Raw genomic sequence first — 24,056 nt, 5'->3', positions numbered from 1 at the left:
CCTTGTGGGACACCACTAGTCACAACCCTCCAATCCGAATGTACTCCCTCCACCATGACCCTCTGCCTTCTGCAGGCAAGCCAATTCTGAATCCACCTGGCCAAACTTCCCTGGATCCCATGCCTTCTGACTTTCTGAATAAGCCTATCGTGTGGAACCTTGTCAAATGCCTTACTAAAATCCATGTAGATCACATCCACTGCACTACCTTCATCTATATGACTGGTCACCTCCTCAAAAAACTTTGTCTGGCTTGTTAGACACGATCTGCCCTTCACAAAGCCATGCTGACTGTCCCTGATCAGACCATGATTCTCTAAATGCCCATAGATCGTATCTCTAAGAATCTTTTCCAACAGCTTTCCCACCACAGACGTAAGGCTCACTGGTCTATAATTACCCGGACTATCCCTACTACCTTTTTTGAACATATTAAATATTCAAGAAATATTGAAATGGCAAAATAGTACAACCACGGCTGACAAGGGAAGTCAAAGCTATTGTAAAAGCAAAAGAGAAGGCATACAACAAAGCAAAACTTTTAAAACCCTACAGAAAGCAACTGAAACAATCATTAGGAGGGAAAAGATGAAATGTGAAAGCAAGCTAACAAAAATATGACAATGGGTAGTAAAAGCTCTTTCAAGGATGTACAAAATAAACGAGAGAAGAGAGTGGATATAGGACTGCTAGAAAATGAGGCCAGGAAAATAGTAACAGGGGAAAAGGAGATGGCAGATGAACTAAATGAGTATTTTGCTTCAGTCTTTGCTGTGGAAGACACTCACCACATGCCAGGTGTTGAAGGGTGTGAGGGAAGAGAAGAGAGTGCAGTTAATATTACAAGGGAGAAGGTGCTCAAAAAGCTGAAAGACCTAATGGTACATAAGTCACCCGGATCAGATTAACTGCACCCTAGGGTTCTAAAAGAGGTAGCAGTAGATATTATGGAGGCATTAGTAATGATCTTTCAAAAAATAGTTGGACCCTGGCATGGTGCCAGAGGACTGGAAAATTGCAAGTGTCACTCCACTCTTTAAGAAAGGAGGAAGGCAGCAGAAAGGAAATTATAGACTTGTTAGCCTGACCTCAGTGGTTGGGAAGATGTTGGAGCCAATTGTTAAGGACGAGGTTATGGAGTAAAGGGGAGGCGGTGGATGTTGTATATTTGGACTTTCAGAAGGCCTTTGACAAGGAGCCACACATGAGACTGCTTACCAAGTTAAGAGCCCATGGTATTACAAGAAAGTTACTGGTATGGTTAGAGCATTGGCTGATTGGTAGGAGGCAATAAGTGGGAATAAAAGGATCCTTTTCTGGTTGGCTGCCAGAGACTAGTGGTGTTCCGCAGGGACTGGTGTTAGGACCGCTTCTTTTTATGCTATGTATATCAATGATTTGGATGATTGAGTAGATGGCTTTATTGCCAAGTTTGCAGTGGAGGGGCAGCTAGTGTTGAGGAAACAAGAAGGCTGCAGAAGGACTTAGACAGATTAGGAGAATAGGCAAGAAAGTGGCAAAAGAAATACTATGGTGGTAGATGCATGGTCATGTGCTTTGGTAGTAGAAGTAAATTTACAGACGTTTTCTAAACAGGGAAAAAATCCAGAAATCTGAGATGCAAAATTACTTAGGAGTCCTTGTGCAGAAGACCTTAAAGGTTATCTTGCAAGTAGAGTCAGTGGTGAGGAAGGCAAATGCAATGTTTCATTCATTTCAAGAGGTCTAGAATGCTATAAGACCATAAGACATGGAGCAGAATCAGGCCATTTAACCCATTGAGTCTGCTCTGCCATTCCATTATGGCTGATCCCAGATTGCACTAAACCCTATACTTCTTGCCTTCTTCCTTTATTGTTTGATGCCCTGACCGATCAGAAAACAATCAACATTCGCCTTAATTGTGTTCATGGACTTGACCTCCACCGCAGTCTGTGGCAGAGCATTCCACAGATTTACTACTGTCTGGCTAAAAAAAATCCTTCTTACCTTTGTTCTAAAGGGTCGCCCCTCAATTTTGAGACTGTGCCCTCAAATTCTGGTTACCCTCACCATAGGAAACATTATCTCCACATCCAACCTATCTAGTCCTTTCAACATTCAGTAGGTTTCAATGAGATCGCACCCCCTCCACGTTCTTCTAAATTCCCGCGAGTACAGGCCCAAAGCTGTCAAATGCTCCTCAAATGTTAACCGCTTCATTCCTGGAATCATCCTCATGAACCTCCTCTGGCCTCCCTCAAATGACAACACATCCTTTCTGAGATAAGGGGCCCCAAACTCTTGAAAATACTCTAAATGTGGCCTGACTAGTGTTTTAGAAAGGCTCAGCGTTATCTCCTTGCTTTTATATTCTATTTCCCTTGAAATACAGTGGCACACAAAAGTTTGGGCACCCCTGGTCAAAATTTCTGTTACTGTGAATAGCTAAGCGAGTAAGAGATGACCTGATTTCCAAAAGGCATAAAGTTAAAGATGACACATTTCTTTAATATTTTAAGCAAGATTACTTTTTTATTTCTATCTTTCACAGTTTCAAAATAACAAAAAAAAGGGCCCGAAGCAAAAGTTTGGGCACCCTGCATGGTCAGTACTTAGTAACACCCCCTTTGGCAAGTATCACAGCTTGTAAACGCTTTCTGTAGCCAGCTAAGAGTCTTTCAGTTCTTGTTTGGGGGATTTTCACCCATTCTTCCTTGCAAAAGGCTTCTAGTTCTGTGAGATTTTTGGGCCATCTTGCATGCACTGTTCTTTTGAGGTCTATCCGCAGATTCCTGATGATGTTTAGGTCAAAGAACTGTGAGGACCGTGGCAAAACCTTCAGCTTGCACCTCTTGAGGTAGTCCATTGTGGATTTTGAGATGTGTTTAGGATCATTATCCTGTTGTAGAAGCCATCCTCTTTTCATCTTCAGTTTTTTTTTACAGATGATGTGTTGTTTCCTTCCAGAATTTGCTGGTATTTAATTGAATTCATTCTTCCCTCTACCAGTGAAATGTTCCCCATGCCACTGGCTACAACACAACCCCAAAGCATGATCGATTCACCCCCGTGCTTAACAGTTGGAGAGGTGTTCTTTTCATGAAATTCTGCACCCTTTTTTCTCCAAACATACCTTTGCTCATTGCGGCCAAATAGTTCTATTTTAACTTCATCAGTCCACAGGACTTGTTTCCAAAATGCATCAGGCTTGTTTAGATATTTCTTTGCAAACCTCTGATGCTGAATTTTGTGCTGAGGACGCAGGGAAAGTTTTCTTCTGATGACTCTTTCATGAGGGTCATATTTGTGCAGGTGTCGCTGCACAGTAGAACAGTGCACCACCACTCCAGAGTCTGCTAAATCTTCCTGAAGGTCTTTTGCAGTCAAACTGGGGTTTTGATTTGCCTTTCCAGCAATCCTATGAGTAGTTCTCTCAGAAAATTTTCTTGGTCTTCCAGACCTCAACTTGACCTCCACCGTTCCTGTTAACTGCCATTTCTTAATTACATTGCGAACTGAGGAAACAGCTACCTGAAAACACTTTGCTATATTCTTATAGCCTTGTCCTGCTTTGTGGGCATCATTTATTTTAATTTTCAGAGTGCTAGGCAGCTGCTTAGAGGAGCCCATAGCTGCTGATTGTGGGGACAAGGTTTGAGGAGTCAGGGTATTTATAAAGCTTTGAAATTTGCATCACCTGGCCTTTCCTAATGATGATTGTCAACAAGCCATAGCCCTAACAAGCTAATTAAGGTATAAGACCTTGATAAAAGTTATCTGAGAGCTCAAATCTCTTGCACTTTTGCATGGTCCTCCTTCCCTTTTTTTCCACTGTAAAATTGTACAAAACAAAAACAATACACTAATAGAACATAGAATATAGAACAGTACAGCACAGTACAGGCCCTTTGGCCCACAATATTGTGCTGACCTTTAAACCCTACCTCCCATATAACCCTCCACCTTAAATTCCTCCATATACTTGTCTATAGAACATAGAACAGATTCTGGCTTAAAATGTTGAAAAGGATGTTTCATCTTTAATTTTATGACTTTTGGAGATCAGTTCATCTTCTACTCACTTAACTATTCAGAGTAACAGAAATTTTGACCAGGGATGCCCAAACATTTGCATGCCACTGTAAGTGCCGGGTTTGCATTTGCCTTCTTTACCAGAGATGCAACCTGTAAATCAAATACAAGATTTAAATACAAAGTTTAGTACAAGAGTAGGGATGTGATGATGAGGCTTTATAAGGCACTTGTGAGACTTCACTTTGAGTACTGTTAACGGTTTTGGGCTCCTCATCTAAGAAAAGATGTGCTGGCATTGGAGAGAATTCAGAGGAGGTTCACAAGAATAATTCTGGAAATGAGAGGGTTATCATATGAGGAATGTTTGATAGCTCTGGGTCTGTACTCACTGGAATTTAGAAGGATGGGGGGGCGGATCTCATTGCTACCTTTTGAATGTTGAAAGGTGGAGTAGATGTGGAAAGGATGTTTCCCATGGTGGGGGAATCTAGGACAAGAAGGCACAGCCTCAGGATAGAGGGGCATACATTTAAAGCAGAGATATGGAGAAACTTCTTTAGTCAGAGGGTGGTAACCGTGGAATTTGTTACCATAGGCAGCTGTGGAGGCCAGGTCATCAGGTGTATTTAAGGCAGAGCTTGATAGGCTCTTGATTGGACACGGCATGAAAGGTTATAGAGTGAAGGCCGGGGAATAAGGCTGAGGAGGGGAAAAAAGGATCAGCCACGATTGAACTGTGGAGCCGACTTGATGGGCCAAATAGCCTAATTCTGCTCCTATATCTTATGGTCTTATGGTCCTAAGTTCTCAACATTCTATATTAATAATTCATATTGCACTTCTCAGAACCTTTTTTTAGAAGGAAGAGTTTATTGACGTAAATGAATATAACTCTATGATTTGAAACTTAGCTCAGGTGCATGAAAGAATGTTTATTCTGATTTTAATTCTCATAATAAAATCTTCAGCTACCAACATTTCTTTTGCATATGGTTGTCTGTCCAACCTGTTTTGTATGGTCTTTCATTGTGTTTCTTGTATTTATTGTGAATGCCCACAAAAAAATGAATCTCAGGGTTGTATGTGGTGACATATGTACTTTGATAATAAATTTACGTTGAACTTTGTTGCTCACATAAAAATAGAAAAAATACTTAATATCATTTCAACTCCTCCCACTTTCTCCAAACCCAAGATGGTCCTCAACTATAAGCTCCTGTTATACCTGTCTTTACGTTAGTCTATATTCCAAGCTAATGCTGGTAACACTCCCAACTCTTACTATGTACACTACATTGATGACTTCATCAGTGCTGCTTCTTGTACCCATGCTGAGCTTGTCAATATCATCAACTTTGCCTCTGATTTCCACTCTGTCCTTAAATTTACTTGCTCCATCTCTGATACCTCTCTCCCCTTTCTCGTTCTCTTTGTCTCTATCTCTGGTGACAGATATCTACTGATATATTTTGCAAATCTACTGACTCTCGCAGTCAGCTTGACTTGTACCTCTTCCCTTCCTGTCACTTGTAAAAATTTTATTCCTTTTTCTCAGTTCCTCTATTTCTGCTGCATCTGTTCTCAGGATCAAATTTTCCACCCTAGAACTTCTGAGATGTCCTGTTTCATTTTTTCAATGAATGGGGTTTCCCCTTCCATCCCCATTGATGCTGCTGTCACCTGAATCTCCTCCATTTCTTGCATATCTGCCCTCGCCCCATCCTCTCACCACCATAATAGGGATAAGATTCCCTTTATCCTTACCAACCACCCCATGAGTCTCCATATGGAGCACATCATTCTCTGTAACGTCTACCATCTGTAATGGATTCAGCTACTTAATCTTTCTTTCCCTGCCCCCTCATTCTCCACTTTCAGTAGAGGTTGTTCTCTACGTGACTCTCTTGTCCACTTGTCCTTCACTGCTGATCTCCCTCCTGCCACTAATCCCTGCAAGTGTGACAAGTGCTACACCTGCCCCACACCTCTTCCCTCACTACCATTCTCAGCCCCAAACAATCCTCCAAGTGAGGTGACACTTCATGTGCAAGTCTGGCAGAATCATTTACCGATCTAGTGTTCCCAGCGTGACCTCCTCTTTATTGGTGAGACCTGATGTGGATTGGGGGACCGCTTTGTCAAGCACCTTTGCTTCATCTGCCACAAAAGGTAGGATTTTCTGATAGCCACCTATTTCAATTTGACTTCCCATTTCCATTCTGAGACGTCAGTCCATGGCCCCGAAACCTGCAACAATGAAGCCACACTCAGGGTGAAGAAGCAACATCTCATATTCCATCAAGGTAGCCACTAACCTGATGGCATAAGCATCGGTTTCCCTAACTTCCAGTAATTTCTGTCCCCTTCCTCCTCCTCTCTTATTCCATTCCCAATTCTAGTTCCCCTCTCACTATTTCTCCTCACCTGTCCATAACCTCCTTCTGATGCCCCTTCTCATTGTCTTTCTTCCATAGTCCACTGTTCTCCCTCATCAGATTGCTTCTTCAACCCTTTAATTCTTCTGCCTATCACCTCCCAGCTTTTACTCTATCCCCCCCCACCCACCCACTTTCCCCCCTCACCTGGTCTCACCTATCAGCTGCCAGCATGAACACCTGCTCCTCCCATCACTTTCTTATGTTAGCTTCTTCATCCTTCCTTTCCAGACCCGATAGGTCAACTGTTAATTACAATTATTAAACACAAAATAATTGATTACAAAGTCGGTATTTAGTAGATGCAGCTTTGGCCTTGATTCTGTGTGGATAGGTCTCTATCAGCTTTGCACAATGAATCACTGCAATTTTTCCCTATTCTTCTTTGCAAAACTGCTCAAGCTCCGTCAGATTGCATGGGGATTGTGAGTGAACAGCCCTTTCCAAGTCCAGCCACAAATTCTCAATTGGATTGAGGTCTAGACTCTGACTTGGCCACTCCAACACATTAAGTTTGTTGTTTTTAAGCCATTCCTGTGCAGCTTCGGCTTTATGCTTGGTGTCATTGTCTTGCTGGAAAACAATTCTCACAAGTCACAATTCTCTTGCAAACTGCATCGAGATTTCCCTGTATTTTGTGGCATTCATTTTACCCTCTACCTTCACAAGCCTTCCAGGGCCTGCTGCAGTGAAGCATTCTCACAGCATGATGCATCCACCACCATGCTTCATAGTGGGGATGGTGTGTTTTTGATGATTTGCTGATTTTGGGTTATGCCAAACATAGTGTTTAGTCTAATAGCCAGAAAGCTCAGTTTTGGCTTTCATCAGACCATAGAACCTTCTTCCAGCTGACTTCAGAGTCTCTCACATGCCTTTGGGCAAACTCTAGCCAAAGTTTCATATGAGTTTTTTTCAACAGTAGCTTTCTCTTTGCTGCTCTCCCATAAAGCTGTGACTGGTGAAACACTCAGGCAACAGTTGTATGCTCAGTCTCTCCCATCTCAGCCACTGAGGCTTGTAACTCCTCCAGAATTGTCATAGGTCTGTTGGTGGCCTCCCTCACCAGCTCCCTTCTTGCACGGTCACTCAATTTTTGAGGACAAGCTTCTCCAAGCAAATTTGTAGCGGTGTCACATCTTTCCATTTTTTGTTGATTGACTTAACTGTACTCTAAGAGATATTCAGTGACTTGGAAATGTTCTTGTATCCACCTCCTGACTTGTACTCTCAATAACCTTTACACAGAGTTGCTTGAAGTGTTCTTTTGTCTTCATGGTGTAGAAGAATCTCACCTGGTCCCTCAACACCAGCTCCATAGCAAAGAAAGCCCAGCAGCTTCTCTACTTTCTGCAAAGGCTGAGAAAAGTCTATCTCCCACCCCCCACCCTCACCTCATTCTACAGAGATTGTATTGAGAGCATCCTGAGCAGCTGCATCACTGCCTGGTTTGGAAATTGCACCATCTCGGATCACAAGACCCTGCAGCGGATAGGTCAGCTGAGAAGATCATCGGGGTCTCTCTTCCCGTCATTAGAGACATTTACAGTACACGCTGCATCTGTAAAGCAAACAGCATTATGAAGGACCCCACGCACCCCTCATACAAACTCTTCTCCCTCCTGCCATCTGGCAAAAGGCACCGAAGCATTTGGGCTCTCACGACCAGACTATGTAACAGTTTCTTCCCCCAAGCCACCAGACTGCTCGATACCCAGAGCCTGGACTGACACCAACCTACTGCCCTCTACTGTGCCTATTGTCTTGTTTATTATTTATTGTAATGTCTGCACTATTTTGTGCACTTTATGCGGTCCTAGATAGGTCTGTAGTCTAGCATAGTTTTTGTGTTGTTTTACGTAGTTCAGTGTAGATTTTGTATTGTTTCATGTAGCACCATGGTCCTGAAAAGCATTGTCTCGTTTTTACTGTGTACTGTACCAGCAGTTATGGTCAAAGTGACAATAAAAAGTGACTTGACTTGATTTGACTTGAGTTTTGCCAGGATAGGGACTCACCAGCAGGTGGACCTTTCAGATACAGCCGTATTTTTAACTATAATCAATTGAAGCATCTTGACTGCACAACAGTGATCTCCATTTAACTATGATGTGCCTTTGAAAGCTAATTGACTGCACCAGTGATAATTTGGTGTGTCGTATTAAAGGTAACGAATACTTACGTAATCAGTTTTTTTTGTGTGTTTTACATTTGTAATTAATTTAGATCACTTTGTAGAGATCTGTTTTCACTTTGACACAAAGGAGTTTTTCTTTCTTTTGAACAATGTCAAAAAAGCCACTGTGATTCAGTAATGTGAAACAATAAAGCATGAAAACTTCCAAGGAGGTGAATGTTTTTTTAGGCGCTGTATATAGTTCAGGAATTAGTATTGCAGTATGCAAATGAAGAATGTTAATGAAGCTGGTATAAGTATAACATGAACAGTAAATCAAAGATCACCTGTTATATTCATTATCCTGCTTTATTTTTGATGTGCTTAGAGAGTATACAATATAACAGTTTTGAATTTCTCACTCAGCTTTTATATTTATGTTAGACAATCTCTTTATGTTTTAATTCATGATGCAGATGTTATTAACAAACCAGCATCTAATCCTCAATCTTAATTCTCCTTGTGGAGCAGCATTCTTGAATTCATGTCTTTGTGGTGGTGAGGAGGAGTTTGGGATTTTGACTCAGTTATTATTCAGAAATGACCTTAGTAATTTAAAGTCTTTCAGCAAGTTTAGTCATAGATGTTCACGTAGAGTTTGTGAATCTATTTGCTATTTTCAAGGATACTGAATTCTTTGAATACAATTCAAAGAGACGTAAGAGAGAATTTGCATGAATATGCCATTTCTAAACTCCCACCTGAGGTTTTGCTTTTCATTTTACAGAATTTAACTGAAACAAAAATACAAGTCGTACCTAATTAGGGCAATTAAAACTTAATTAGCTGAGGTTATAAGTATAAACATGACAGAAATTTACAATACTTTTCTTTTTGGAAATACAGTGTTTGGATTCGAAGGACCTAACAAGAAGTTCCCAACATAGTTTTTACAGTAAACAGTTCAAAAATAATTTAAAGTGCTGTTTTCTCTATTGGCAGCATAAAATTGCTTGGAGCATTCTGGAGTTCGGTTCAATTCCGACACCATTGTGTAAGGAGTCTCTGCACGTCCTCCCTGTGGAGTGCATGGGTTTTCTCCGGGTCCTTTGATTTCTTCCCACTGTCTAAAGATAGGTTAATTGGTCAGTGTAAACTGTGCCATGACCAGGTTATGGTTAATCGGGTTTGTTCAGGGTTGCTGAGACAGTGTGGCTCGAAGAGCCAGAAGGGTATACTTCGTGCTATATTGCTGAAGTAAATAAATCAGTAAAATTTTGTATTTTCAGGCAACCAATTACAGCACAATATCTTCAATATAAGGCATTTTCAATGTACTGTAATCCCGTGGCTTTATATTTACGACTACAGAAATAAACTGGTTAATAATATACAGTGTATCACAAATGGTTTATGCTTTGCACCATTACACTCAGAGCTTTGAAATGACATTCTGTTGATAGCATAGGAGAATGTATGTCACCAAACACCAGGTTGTGCATCACACAAAATAACATTGACGATAAACCCCTTTGGTGGTGCTAGATTAATAAATTGTAGCTACAGTTTTGCAGGGCTCTGTCAGCATTAAAGCGGCAGAGTAATCAATATATTTTGTTCCTTTTTACTTTTCTGCTTCTGTTTCTAAGTTAATATAATAATTTTATTATTTGCTTGATACTTGATATTTATTTACTATTATTGTCTTTCAGGGTCTCTCAGAAAATGATGTGGTTGTTCATGTGTCCCTGATTGCTGAAAGCCAACGGTATGTAATGCATAGCCCATGAGATAGGCTATTATAAGCCTCTGCTTTATCTATGGTATTTGTTTGTTCTTTAGCCAAATGATTATACAACTATCGCACTGTGAATACTAATTTAGTTATAAGTTGTGCCCTCAGGCATTAATAACCTGCATTGATAAATCAGTTGATGAATTTTACAAGGTTTTCATTAGTATGTGTTATATTATTATGAAAGTTATCATGCTCTGTTTGTAGCCTTCAAGTATTTCTCAACACATACGGAATACAAACACAGACACCTCAGCAGGTGGAGCCCATCCAAATATGGCCTCAACAGGAGCTTGTGAAGGTAAGTGGTAGTATCTGCTCTTTGAATGTTGCAGTCAAAGTGTTTGTAGCTATTAGACAGAAATGCTTCACTGAGAATGCTCAGTTAATACTTTGTAAATAGCATATGATTACATTGCTATGCAACCGATGTTGTGCTTATAACCTAACCTATTAAGTTTTGTGATAAATGGCTGCAGTCCTTGGACTGAGCAAAAACTATGCTGCAATAACAGCTTCTCGGTTTCATAAAAAGTTGATTACAGCAAATACTCTATCATTCCAAATGTTTGACCTACTATTCCCCAATATATGTGTTAGTGTTTCATCTTTCTGCCCTGAATGCCAATGAGCAGTATGATCACCTGCATAAAAAAATGTAGTCACAACATTGTAAAATTAATTTACGTAACAGAGCTTTTTTTCCCTAAGAAAGATTTGCCTAAATGTTGTGATGTATAAAATTATAGAATGAATAAAATCTAACACAATTATAAATGGTCATTACATCAGACAATTCTGTTTGTTATGATATCTTATATATAAAGTGAGCATCTCAAAGTATGTGTATTCTTTCCCTTACAAGTAAATTAAGGAATTAATATAGACCTGTCTCTCAAGGCAAGAGAAATGTTGTACTGAATTGGAGGATGAAAAGATATTATCCTGGACCAAAATACTTAAATCCTGAAGAGAAGATAGATACTTTGATTTTTCTGATTATAGGAACGGAAGTTAGAATAGCACATAGCATAGTACAGCACATTACAGATTCTTCAACCCACAAAATTATGCTGACCATTATACTCGAAGATCAATCTAATGCTTCCCTCTATTTTCGTTTCATCCATGTGCCTGTCTACGGGTCTCTGAAATGTTTCTAATGTATCCATCTCTACCTTCAATCCATGCACCTACTATTCTCTGTGTAAAAAATACTTATCTCTCATATATGCCCCTGTACTTTCCTAAAATTATACCCTCTCGTAATAGTCATTTCTGCCCTGGGTAAAAGGCACTGGCTGTCCACTCATAGAGTCATAGAATAGAATCAAAGTTATACAGCATGGCAGCAAGCCCTTTGGTACGTAGTCCATGCTGACCAAGATGTGCCATCCAAATTAGTCCTATTTGCCAGTGTTTGACAGATGATTTCTAAAACTTTCAAGAACACGTATCAGCCCAGTTGTCTTTTAAAATTTATTATTGTACTTGCCTCAACCACTTCTTTTGGCAGCTGATTCCTTATACATACCACACTTTGTGTCCAAAAAAAAGTTACCTGCACGATGACCTCTCACTGTTTATATTCAGTGTTCTGATCTATGAAGGCAGGTGTGCTAAAAGTCACCTTCACCAACCAAGTTATCCATGACTCCACTCAATGAACCATGTTCTAGTACCCCAAAAACCCTCTGTTCTACAACACTCCCCAGAGTCCTGATGTACACTGTGAAAGTCCTAGCTGGATTTGATTTTCCTTGTAATTATGTGAATTAAGACCATAGACCACAAAATGCAAGTAGAATTAGGCTATTTGGCCCATCAAGTCTGCTCTGCCATTTCATCATTGCTGATCCATTTTCCTTCTCAGCCCCAATCTCCTGCTTTCTTTCTGTATCCCTTCATGCCCTGATTAATCAAGAATCTATCAACTTCTGCCTTAAATATACCCAATGACTTCCCTCCACAGCCATCTGTGGCAACAAATTCCACAGATTCACCACTTTCTGTCTAAAGAAATTTCTCCTCATCTCCATTCTAATAGGATGGCCCTCTATTTTGCTGCTGTGTCCTCTGGTCTTAGCTTCCCCCATCATAGGAAGCATCCTGTCCACATCCATTCTACTGAGGCCGTTCAACGTTCATCAAGTTTCAATGAGGTCACCTCTCATTCTTCTGAATTCAAGAGAGTAGAGTATCGGAGCCATCAAATGCTCCCCATGTGATAAGCCTTTCAATCCCGGAATCATTTTTGTGAACCTCCTTTGAACCTTCTCCAATGTCAGCACATCCTTTCTTAGATAAAGAGACCAAAAATGCTCACAGTTCTCCAAGTGAGGCCTCATCAGTGCTTTATAAAGTCTCAACATTACATCCTTACTTCTATATTTTAGTCCTCTTGAAATAAATGCTAACATCGCATTTGCCTTCCTCATCCCTGTTTCAACCTGTAAGTTAACCTTTAGGGAACCCATTACTACCTTCCAGCATCGTTTTGCAGCAGTTCAATATCTACTCTTGCCTCTCTTTTACACTTTATATATCAGAAGAAACTTTTGGTATGCAGTTGTGTTTACAGTTAGCCAGATTTCCCTGAATTCCCTGCAATCAAAACTTCTAGAGCAGCCTACTGTATGGAACCTTATCAAAGGCTTTACTGAAGTCCATATAAACTGCATCTACAACCTTGCCCTCATCAACTTTCTTGGTCATCTCATCAAAAAGCTCAGTCATGTTCATAAAACGTGATCTCCAAGGCACAAAGCCATATTTTCCACTGCTGATGAACCCGTTTTCCAGATGTACACAAATCTTATCCCTTAGAATCCTCTCCAGTAACTTACCTGCCATAAATATTAGACATAGCAGCCCAGAGTCCCCAAGATTTTCCTTTGTTACCCTCCAGTCTAACACCACCTCCCCCTGTCCAATGACGATGCAAATATCGTAACCAGGGCTCCTGCCATTTCTTCTCTAGTCTCCCACTGACATACCTGATTAGGCCCTGAACATTTGTCAACCTTCATGTTTTTTATGTATCAAGCAGCTCAGCTACTATAATGCAGTATATCTTCACAACTTCTCCATTTACTTTTCTTAGTTCAGAGGTTTCATGTTTTTCTCCATGGTAAAAACAGAGAACTATTCATGAAGGTGCCATCTCCTGTAGATGGTCTTTGAATGGTTCTATTCTCTTTGTAGTTAGTCTTTCTCCCTTAACATCCTTATGAAATCTCTTTGGATTTTCCTTGAGCTTCTCTGCGGAAGTTAACTCATGACACCTTTTGTTGTGGAAACACTAACTAAGAATGCCAGAGTGAGTTCAAGTTTCGTTTTAAGAGTTTATTAACATGATATCATGGAGAGCCTGCAGCAGTCTCCACCTCCACCAGAGCTCTGATTTTTAGATTATACAGACCTCATATTTATACAGCAAGACAAACAACTTCACATAACTTTGTTTAGCATCCATAGTCAGTACATGATCAATCATTTAAAAGACATGTCAATTATCTTTCAGTGCGAGTCTAACAGTCCTCTTTATTCCCTGTTATCAGGACCCATGATTTACCTCTGAGTGCAAGTCTAACAGTTCTCTTTGCTCCAAGTTATCGGGACTCATAATTTACCCCCAGACACTTTCTCCCACCTGGTTCCAAGGGCCTAGTATCTTGTTTATTGGAGTTCCTAGTACTGCACTTATCGTCCAAGGTTATTCTCGGCTCGCATCAGCAGTCTTAAATCCAGCTGTTCCAGAATGGTCAAGTATCCCATCATACGCTAGTTTTAACCATTTCCACCACACCTTTCTGCTCGCCTGATTCTTTTCTTGACTGCTTTCCTGCATCTCTTATACTGCTCCGGAGAATCAATTAATAACAGCTACCTGTATCTGACCCATTACTCCTCCTTTTTCCTGGCCAGGCCCTCAATATCCTTTGTCATCCAAAGTTCCCTACTCCTGTCAAGTTTTGCTCTTCACTCCTCAGGAACATGCAGTTCTTAATCTCTCACTATCTTATCTGTAAAAGCCTCCTTCTTGCCTGTGGTCCCTTTGCCTACAAACAACCTACTCCAATAAAACTACACAAGTTTCTCTCTCGTACCATCAAGATTTACCTTTCCCCAGTGTAGAGCTTGAACCTGTGGACCAGTTCTATCACTTTCCATAACTATTTTATGACTAATAAAACTATAGTCACTGGTCCCAAAGTGCTCCTGCACTGTCACTTCAGTCACTTGCCCTGCCCTATTACCTAAGAATAGATTGATCTTTGCCCTCTCCCTAGAAGGGCCCTCTCTTTATTGCCCAAAGGAGTACACTTCCACCTCACCTAAGCTCTTAACAGTATGGAAAGTCCCTGTCTATGTTTGGAAAGTTAACCTCCCCTGTTGCGACGACCCTATTATTACAACTCTGCCCTATGTCCACGCATGTTTGTTCTTCTAACTTCCATTGACTGTTTGGGGACCTATAGTACAATCCCACCAATGTGATCATCCTCTTCTTCTTCCTCGTTACGTCTATTTAGCCGTACTGGATTCCGCCTCAATCCACCCTAAAGAACCGGTACCCTAGAGCATTAAGAGAGGGCAAAGTTCAACCTCTCTGTCTTTCCCTTAACCACATGCCCATAATGGCTCTAATGACTTTATGAAATCACAATGGTCCAAAATTTGAATCTCCTCCGCCATCAGATTTCTGGACAGGCAATGAATCAACCCATGAATGCTACCTCACTACTTATGCTTTGCTTTTTGCACCACTTATTGAATTCATTTTTATATCTATGTCTTATTGTAGTTTATAGTAGTTTTATGTATGGCACTGTACTGTTGCTGCAAAATGAAAAATTTCACAAAATATATTTGTGATAATAAATCTAATTCTGATCCTCATCCCTGGTCTGTTCACCAATTTTCCGGCCACAGATTAATTTTCCATATTCTACTATTCTTACCCTTAATAGCATGTGGTCTGGGGTGACTACCATCGAGGTCCTGCTTTTTAACATCTTCCCTAGCTCCCTATGTTCACTCTGTAGGACCTCAACCCTTTTTGTTTGTCATTTGTGCCAATATGCACAACTTCTGGCAGCTACTCCTCTCCTTTGAAAATGTTCTGCAGCTACCCTGTAACATCAAGGACCCTGGCACCAGGGAGGCAAAACCCCATTTTGGAATCGCTTTTGTGCCGCAGTTTGTGCCCCCTAACCAATGAGTCGCCATCATTGGAATGTAATTCCACATTTTATTTTGGAGGCATTAAATTATCTGCATGATTAAATGTTTAATGTTATACAAATCCTATTAAATTCAAAATATAAGTGCTAGTATAGTGAGTGAGTGGTGACTTTGAACATGCTAAAATGAAACATTTAAACAAAGTGCAGTATTGATCGGTGCAAATTGGCCAATGACCTGTGGTCAAGGAACAACTTTGGTGGGATTATTGAATTGATGGTATTATGAAAGTGAAGGATATTCTGTTTTGTTTTACCCTCAGTGGTACTCAACTTAGAGGAATTTAGATTTGAAGGAGACGAAGGCTATAGATGGTAATAAGCATAAATCTGACCTGAAGTTTTGAGAATTCATTAGTTCTGGAATTAACGATTGTCTACTCCTCGGGTGACTCCTGCTGACTGTATATAAGTAATTTGACAATGCTTCCCATGGGAGAGCGCAATCTGAAGTACTGGTTGTAAGCTATTATTCACTGAGTATGTTTCATGGTTCATTTATTTTCTTGCAGTTTTGAATTTAGCCAAATTGGTTTACATTCGGTGTAGTTTCAGATTTTATTCAATGCTATCAGGGTTACTGCTTGATTGGACTGGGATGGGTTCCTCACATTAGGTAATGAAGAAAATTTACTGAATTGACTTACCTCAGTTGCCCTACCTAGTTTTATTCATTGTACTTGAAGTAGTTTTCTGTAACTGAAAGTCATTTAATACTTAAGTTTTGTTTGTTAGGAAGTACACTATACTGTAGGTCCCAAGTGTCTGGTTTCTCTGTCCTTGCTATTAATCAGCTTGCATATCCAGTAACTGCCAGTGCTGAAGGCTGCATACAAAAAAAAAATCAATATTGGAAATGAAACATCATTTTTGTTTCATGCACAAATTAGAACTACTTTATTGATCCTTTTTTAAAGCAAAGAAATTCCAGTCTTTATTGAATTTCATATATTTGTAATGTTGACACTGTGTGTCACCATTTTCTGAACATATCACAAGAATTTGTAATAACACAAAGGCCTCTCTCTTGTCCAGTTCTTCTTTTGCCCCTAACACAGAAGTAGCAGGAAGCAGATAGCAAGAAAACAATGAGCTGGACGGTCCATTATTTTCTTTATAGTTCTTTTATTTTTTAATCTGAACTCTTTCAATAGGTTAATTTAATATAAGAGAAATGTATACAGAATACATTCTGAAATTCTTTGTCTTCGCAAACATCCCTGAAAACAGAAGAGTGCCCCAGAATGAGTGACAGTTAAATATTAGAACCCCAAAGCCCCCCCCAACTCCCACGCACAAGCAGCAGCAAAGCAATGACCCCCCCCCCACCAGCAAAAGAGCATTGGCACCCCCCACCGAGCACTCAAGCATGCAGCAAAGCATCAATAAAGATACGGATTTGCAGTACCCCAAAAGCTACTTGTTCACCTGGTATTCGACATACCACAGGCGTGTTCTCTCCCTAATAAGGGAAAAAGAGATGCCCCCGTTTCACAGCGAAAGGGGAGACATAACAAAACAGCTGGCTGATTTATGATGTTAAAGGTCTGTTGCGTCGCTTTTTCCAAACTCTGTGCCCAAAGAACTCGGGTCTCTGGGCACACAGCTAGTAGCCAGCTTGCTGCTTTCGATCTTCCATGTACTCCACAACACATCAGACGGCAGCATTGGCCTTGAATCAGCCCGTCTCCAGAGCCTTAAAAATCCGGCACCCTGAAGGTGTGCTTCTCTTCCAGACTGTGTCCTTAGCATATCGAAAAGCAGTCGGCCCTGAGGCCCTGAGAGCCGGTTCCATTTCCGCAAAGAACCGAAGTCAGCGTGTAACTCCAGGTCAGGGTCTTCAAAAGAACTTTGAAAGGGATAAAGGAGATATCAAGAATAGAAGTAGAGCTGTTTCTGAAGATGCAAGTAAAGGAGTTGCCATTAGGCATCATTATCCTCCTCAGCTTCACCCACTTCAAATATAACTCTCATTTATTTTCTTGCAGTTTTGAATTCAGCCCAATTAGTTTAGTTTTCATTCGGTCTAGTTTCATATTTTATACAATGTGTCAGCAACTTATTTTTCTACAGTCTTCCTGAAGACAGATTCACCTATTTGAGTAAAATAGAGCTATAGGAAATTCAGCTTGGGAGGATGGAGACGGTGGAGAAGTGGTGGTCCATGCCAACATTTATGAAAGGATGCATGCTAAATGCTTAAAGGAAGAATGTTGGGCATTTTAATGTCTCTTTTAAGAACCAAAAATGAGGCCACAAATGTTGGAAATGTTTCTCTAAGCATGCCTTTTATAAGCTGTGTCCAAGATAAAGTTCTTGATGGATTAAGCATTGGCTTAAACTCTTTTATAGATCAGAGATACTCAGTAATTAATTCTGAAGTGTTTTATTTGTCTGAAGTAATTGCAACAGTTTAAATTTAGTTTCCTTATTGTGTATATTGGATGGTTCAGTGATTTATAATTTCATGGATTTCTTGCTATGCAAAAATTCTAATGCTGAAATATATCTGCCAAGTAGTCTTGAGTGAAAACTGGTATTTTGTATTTGTTTCCATTTTCCAGAGTCACATGTAGCAAGGTACATTTAAATGAAATGTATAATTTTGATTTTGCATAACACAGAATGTTTAAAAACAAAACTTCCATAGTTAATAATCAAGTCCTGACTATATACGACAGTGTACATGGCCCATCAGCAGCATCAACAGAGCTCTACCAGGAGGCATTTCTCACAGGTTGGCAGTGGTTATTAAAAAAGGGAGCTCATTGTATGTGGCCTATCAGCAGCGTCAACAGAGCTCTGTGAATTAAATAAAAGTGCAGAAGGGATAAGCGGAGCGGCCATTGTCAGGAGTAGGCCAGTGGTGAGAGTACAGCGATAGACTTTGGCTCAAACCGGTCTTCAGTTTGGAGGAGGCATTGACTCTGTGTAAAGCGTCTATTAAGGTTTCCTTTTTATCTTTTTGCCCTCTCTTACTGTACCATTTAAACAGCTGTGGGGTGTTCTTCGTGCCGGAACTTGGAGTCTTGGGAAACCCAGAGTCTCCCAGGGAACTACACCTGCATGAAGTGCATCCGGCTGCAGCTCCTTGAAGACCATGTTAGGGATCTGGAGCAACAACTAGATTATCTTTGGCTTGTACGGGAGAGTGAGGATATAATTGATCAAAGTTACAGGGAAGTAGTCACCCTGAAGTTGCAGGAGGAAAGTAACTGGGTGACTGGCAGGAAAAATGGAAATATGCAGTTAGAGCAGAGCACCTCTGTGGCCATTCCCCTCAAAAAAAAGTATACCGCTTTGGATACTTTTGTGGGGTATGACCTCACCACGGCGACCGGGTTACAGACACTGAACACGGGTCAGTGGTGCAGAAGGGAAAGAGAGAGAGGAAGGGAGCGGTAGTGGTAGGGGACTCGACAGTAAGGGGAACAGACAGGAGAATCTGTGGAGGTGAACGGGACTCCTGAATGGTATGTTGCCTCCCAGGTGCCAGGGTCAGGGATGTCACAGATCATGTCCACAATATTTTGAAGAGGGAGGGGGAGCAGCCGGATGTCTTGGTACATATGGGTACCAGTGACAAAGGAAGGAAAATCAATGATATCCTGAAAAGAAAATTTAGAGAGCTAGGTAGAAAGCTGAGAAGCAGGACCTCTCGGGTAGTAATTTCTGGATTGCTACCTGTGCTACGCGCCAGTGAGGGTATAAATAGGATGATTTGGCAATGCGTGGCTGAGAAGCTGGTGCAGGGGGCAGGGCTTCAGGTTCTTGGATAATTGGGATCTCTTCTGGGTGAGGTATGACCTGTTCAAAAGTGACGGGTGGCACCTGAACCCGAGGGGAAGCAATACTCTGGCAGGCAGGTTTGTTAGAGCTGTTGGGGAAGGTTTAAACTAACTTAGCAGTGGGGTGTGAACCAGATTGAAGGTATGTTCCAGATACAGTCATCACTGGATAATATATACTCAGAATCAGACTAATTTTCTTGTTTAGTCAGGGTGTCAAAGATTATGAGGAGAAGGCAGGAGAATGTAGTTGAGAGGGATAATAAATCAACCATGATGTAATGGCAGAGCAGATCTGATGGGCGGAATGGCCTAATTCTGCTCCTGTGTCTTGCTGTCTTGCTGTCTTACTCAGTAAAGGACAGATGGTAAAAAATAAAGATAGCGTGCAGTCAGATTGTCAGGAAGGGCAGGCAGGTGATGGGACTTAGTTTCAGCTAACAGGCTGAGTATCAAGTCATTAGGGATGCAGAATCAGAAAGGATAGCAAATACAGGACTCGAGGTGTTGTAGGTAAATGCGTCTAGTATAAGAAATAAGGTGGATGATCTTGTTGCAATATTACATATTGCCAGGTATGATGTTGTGACCATCACTGAATCGTAACTGAAGGATGATTGTAGTGGGGTGCTAAATGTCCAAGGTTACATGTTATATTGGAGGGATAGAGAGGTAGGCAAAGGGGGTGGTGTGGCTCTACTGCTAAAGAATGGCATCAAACCAGTAAAAAGATATGACATAGGATCGGAAGATGCTGAACCCTTGTGGGTTGAGTTAAGAAACTGCAAGGGTAAAAGGACATTGATGGCAGTTATATACAGGCCTCCCAAGAGTGGCTGGGAGCTGGACCATAGGTTAGAGCAGGAAACAGAAAAGGCGAGTCAAAAGGGCAATGTTATAGTAGACATGGGAAATTTTAACATGCAGGTCAATTGGGAAAATCAGGTTGGTAATGGATCTCAAGAGAGTGTTTGTTGAATGCCAAAGAGGTGGCTTTTTAGAGCAGTTTGTCATTGAGCCTACTAGGGATCAGCTATACTGGATTGGGTGTTATGTAATGAATCAGAGGCGATCAGGGTTACCAGATTGACTTTTTCAGCGCCAAATTCCAGAAACCTGGCTTTTTTCCAATTTGGTTGGCGTCAGAAAATTCATTTGGCTTTATGGTTTTTTGACTTGCTAAAATTATCTGCACGAAAATTACATACCATCTTTGTTCTAAAACATTTTCCTTTAAGAAAAATGGTTTTTGGTCAGTTACATTTGGCAATATTTCTGCCACCAAGAGTGTGGGCAAGAAGGCGCCAACCAGCAAGTCGGCAACACAGTCACATCTGGGTCCAGTTTGTCTCGGACCTCCGAAGTGTTTGGATGTGATTAATAATCATACAAATCGACCGTGGAGTGTATTTTCTATATGTAATAATGTTTTGTGGTGAAACTGTGACACCTTCGGCTGTTTTTTTAAATGATTTATTATCAACACCCATGGCCATGTCGTCAAAGAAGTGGAAAGCTTCTTATCATAAGTACAATAGCAAATGGGAAGAAACATTTGTATGGGTCCAAAAGGCTGCTGATGGATCGGAGGCAGCTTATTGTAAATTGTGCCACTGCAACATTGTACCAAGAATTAGCAAACTTTCAAATCATGAAAAATCGGAGAAACATAAGCGGCGAACTCCATCAACAGGCCAGACGCAGCTTAATGTAACAAAGGCAAGAGAGTAATGATAAAGTTAAGGCAGCAGAGCTGCAAATTGCTGTAAGCATGACCTGCCATTTTGCAATACGTACAGTTGACCACCTGAGTGAAATCATGATAGCACATGGGCATGGGAGTACACTGGAGCACATAAAGTTACATAAAACTAAATGTGCATGCTTAATCAAAAACATCATTTTGCCTGCACTGAAAACTGATCTCATTGATGACTTTCAGAACAAGAAATATGCCATCATTATAGATGAATCTACTGACATTTCAACACAAAAACACTTGTGTATTTTAGTTCGATCTTTAAGTGATAGGACAAAGGAAATTGTAACTGGATTTCTAGTTTTAATTCCGGTGCAAGAGGCTACAGGAGAAAACATACTCAATTTAATTTTTTGAGGAAATCAAAAGATATGGCCAGAGTCTTGCAAATTGCTTTCGTTTTGCATCGGATGGTGCATCAAACATGATTGGGTACAACAATTCTGTGTGGTCTAGGCTAAAAGATATGTCTCCTTTCTGTGTGCAACTCAAATGTATCTGTCGTTCACTGGCACTGTGCATTCAATATGCAGTATCCAAGCTACCATCAAATATTGGATTTTTGCTGTCAGAAATACCCAGTTGGTTTTGCCATAGTGAATTAAGACGAGAAGCGTACAAAGAATTGTTTAGAGTGATGAACACAGCTACAGAATTTGAGCTAACCCGAACTGCCCCCTCCCCTTTGAAAATCCTTCATCTACTCAGTGCTTGTGCATGGAAAAGTCATGTTTAATATTTTGATGAACTGGGAAGAGTTAAAGGCTTATTTCACTTTTGCTGAACTAGCCCAATCAAAGTTTGATACAAAATTCAAAGCAAGACTCCTAAAGGAAATGTTGTCAGACTACAAAAACTACTCGTTCTTTGAGTTTGCAACACCTGCTGTGCAGGAGTTTGAAAGACCGAACAGCCTTTTTCAGCAAACCAGAGCTGATCCTCATGAATTGTACCAACAAATATTCTTACACCAGAAGATTCTTCAGAACAGACTGTATGATGCCAAAAGACAGAAAAAAAAAAATCATGAAGTTGATTTTGGTGTCAGATTCTTAACAGCATGTAATAAGTTCGTACAGCAGAACAACAGTGCTGAGGCCCATCTAGAAATAAAAAATGTCAAAGAAAGATGTATGTCTATGCTAGGAGAAGCTCTGAGTCAAGTTACATGTAGACTTCCATCGGCGAGAGAGACATTTGAAAGTTTATCAAAATGAGCCCTGTGATAATTTTAAATCAAGTTTCAAGGCCCACCTTTTCCAAGTTACCCTTTATACATCTTGCAGGAAACAACGTCAGCACTATTAAAGAACAATACAGAAAAATGCCTTTTGTCGATTGGAAAGAAGTGGGGGAAAGGACATCAACTCAGACCATAAGAGGCCTGCTTTGGGCATTTTCATGCCTTACAAGGCGCAGATTGGAAGTCTGTGTGGAGCACCACTCCTCGCACAGACATTAGAGCAATGTGTGGTTAGGTGCCTTGCTCAGGGACACAAACACGCTGCCACAGCTGAGGCTCAAACTAGCGACCTTCAGGTCACTAGACGAACGCCTTAACCACTTGTCCAAGTGCCCAACACAAAAGAAGAAGCTCTATTTAAGAAAGATGGACTCCCTACAGACACTGAACAGTCTTGGATTGGTGTACTTCACCATCAGGCATTTAAACAGGTCGCCACCTTTGCCCTTACTTGCCTAATAACCCCTGTCAGCAATGCTGTAGTTGAGAGGATATTTTCTCTTGTATCCTCCGTTAAAAGGAAGGCAAGAAACAGAATGCAGCTGAATCTTCTTGATGTTATTGTGAGAATCAGGGCAGAACTATTGCCTTCAAGCAAATGTTGCAAAGACTTCACTGTATCTCCAGAAATGCTAAAAAAACTTTACACCGGACAAGGTTTATGCCGTATGTTCCACTCATTCCAGTGAAGAGGATAATAATGACCTAGATCTGGAATTTTTCATGTGATGTGAGTATGAAAAATATACTGAAATTTGTTCGGCTTTTTTCTGGTTTTTTCCCTAGTATTGTTTGGCTTTTAAATTAAAATTTCAATCTGGCAACCCTGGAGGCAATTAGGGAGCTTAAGGTAAAAGAACCTAAGGAACCAGTGATCACAATGAGTGTTCAACTTGAAATTTGTTCGGGAGAAAGTAAAGTGTGATGTAGCAGTATTTCAGTGGAGTAAGGGAAATTACAGTGGTATGAGAGAGGAGTTGGCCAGAGTAAATTGGAAGGAGCTGCTGGCAGGGATGTCAGCAGAGCAGCAATGGCATGCGTTTCTGGGAAAAATGAGGAAGGTGCAGACGTGTATTCCAAATGAAGAAACACTCAAATGGTAAAATAGTACAACTGTGGCTGACAAGGGAAGTCAAAGCTGTTGTAAAAGCAAAAGAAAGGGCATACAACAAAGCAAAAATTAGTGGGAAGATAGAGGATTGGGAAGTTTTTAAAAACCTACAGATAGTCCATGAGTCAGTAGGGTTGGTCGGTACCATCTGAGGGGAATAATGCTCATGGTGATTTTTGGCAAGGTATAGATCTCTAGAGTTAGAAAATATGTGATAGCATTGCACCAGTGGTAGCTTTATGTGTGCTATCATGCATTTTATAACACTACCCCAAAATAAGCATTTCTGAAACTTAGCCAATATAAAGTACAACATATGTATTCAACCTAATGGTATTTTGTCATCAGTGATCCCTCAACATTGAAATTTGTCACAATGATAGCTGAGTTCAAGCACTTTTCACCAAATGTTGTTATAAAATTCTACATTGAAAACTATGCCTTTGGTGGCACTTGCAGTACAGTGCTCAATTTCAGTAGAGTGAATCATTTCATTTTTAGAAAAATATTTGTCTGTTGTTTATTTTGGAAAAGTCAATAAAAGCC

The 24,056-nt window shown here is 40.6% G+C and overlaps 1 protein-coding gene across 3 annotated transcripts in view; it reads left to right on the top strand.

Annotated features, from left to right (window-relative positions):
- The window catches only part of phkb (phosphorylase kinase, beta), a 274,547-nt gene that overhangs the window by 171,806 nt on the left and 78,685 nt on the right, over positions 1–24,056 (top strand). For all 3 annotated transcript variants that reach the window (XM_072279636.1, XM_072279637.1, XM_072279635.1), the window contains 2 exons: positions 10,281–10,336; positions 10,571–10,664. In XM_072279636.1, coding sequence (XP_072135737.1) covers positions 10,281–10,336; positions 10,571–10,664 — 150 coding nt within the window. The remainder of the gene's footprint in view (positions 1–10,280; positions 10,337–10,570; positions 10,665–24,056) is intronic.

The sequence above is a fragment of the Mobula birostris genome, chromosome 15 (genome assembly GCF_030028105.1).
Source record: "Mobula birostris isolate sMobBir1 chromosome 15, sMobBir1.hap1, whole genome shotgun sequence".
NCBI lineage: Eukaryota > Metazoa > Chordata > Chondrichthyes > Myliobatiformes > Myliobatidae > Mobula > Mobula birostris.
Note: the sequence above shows the minus strand (reverse complement) of the source record. Positions and strands in the feature narration are given on the sequence as shown.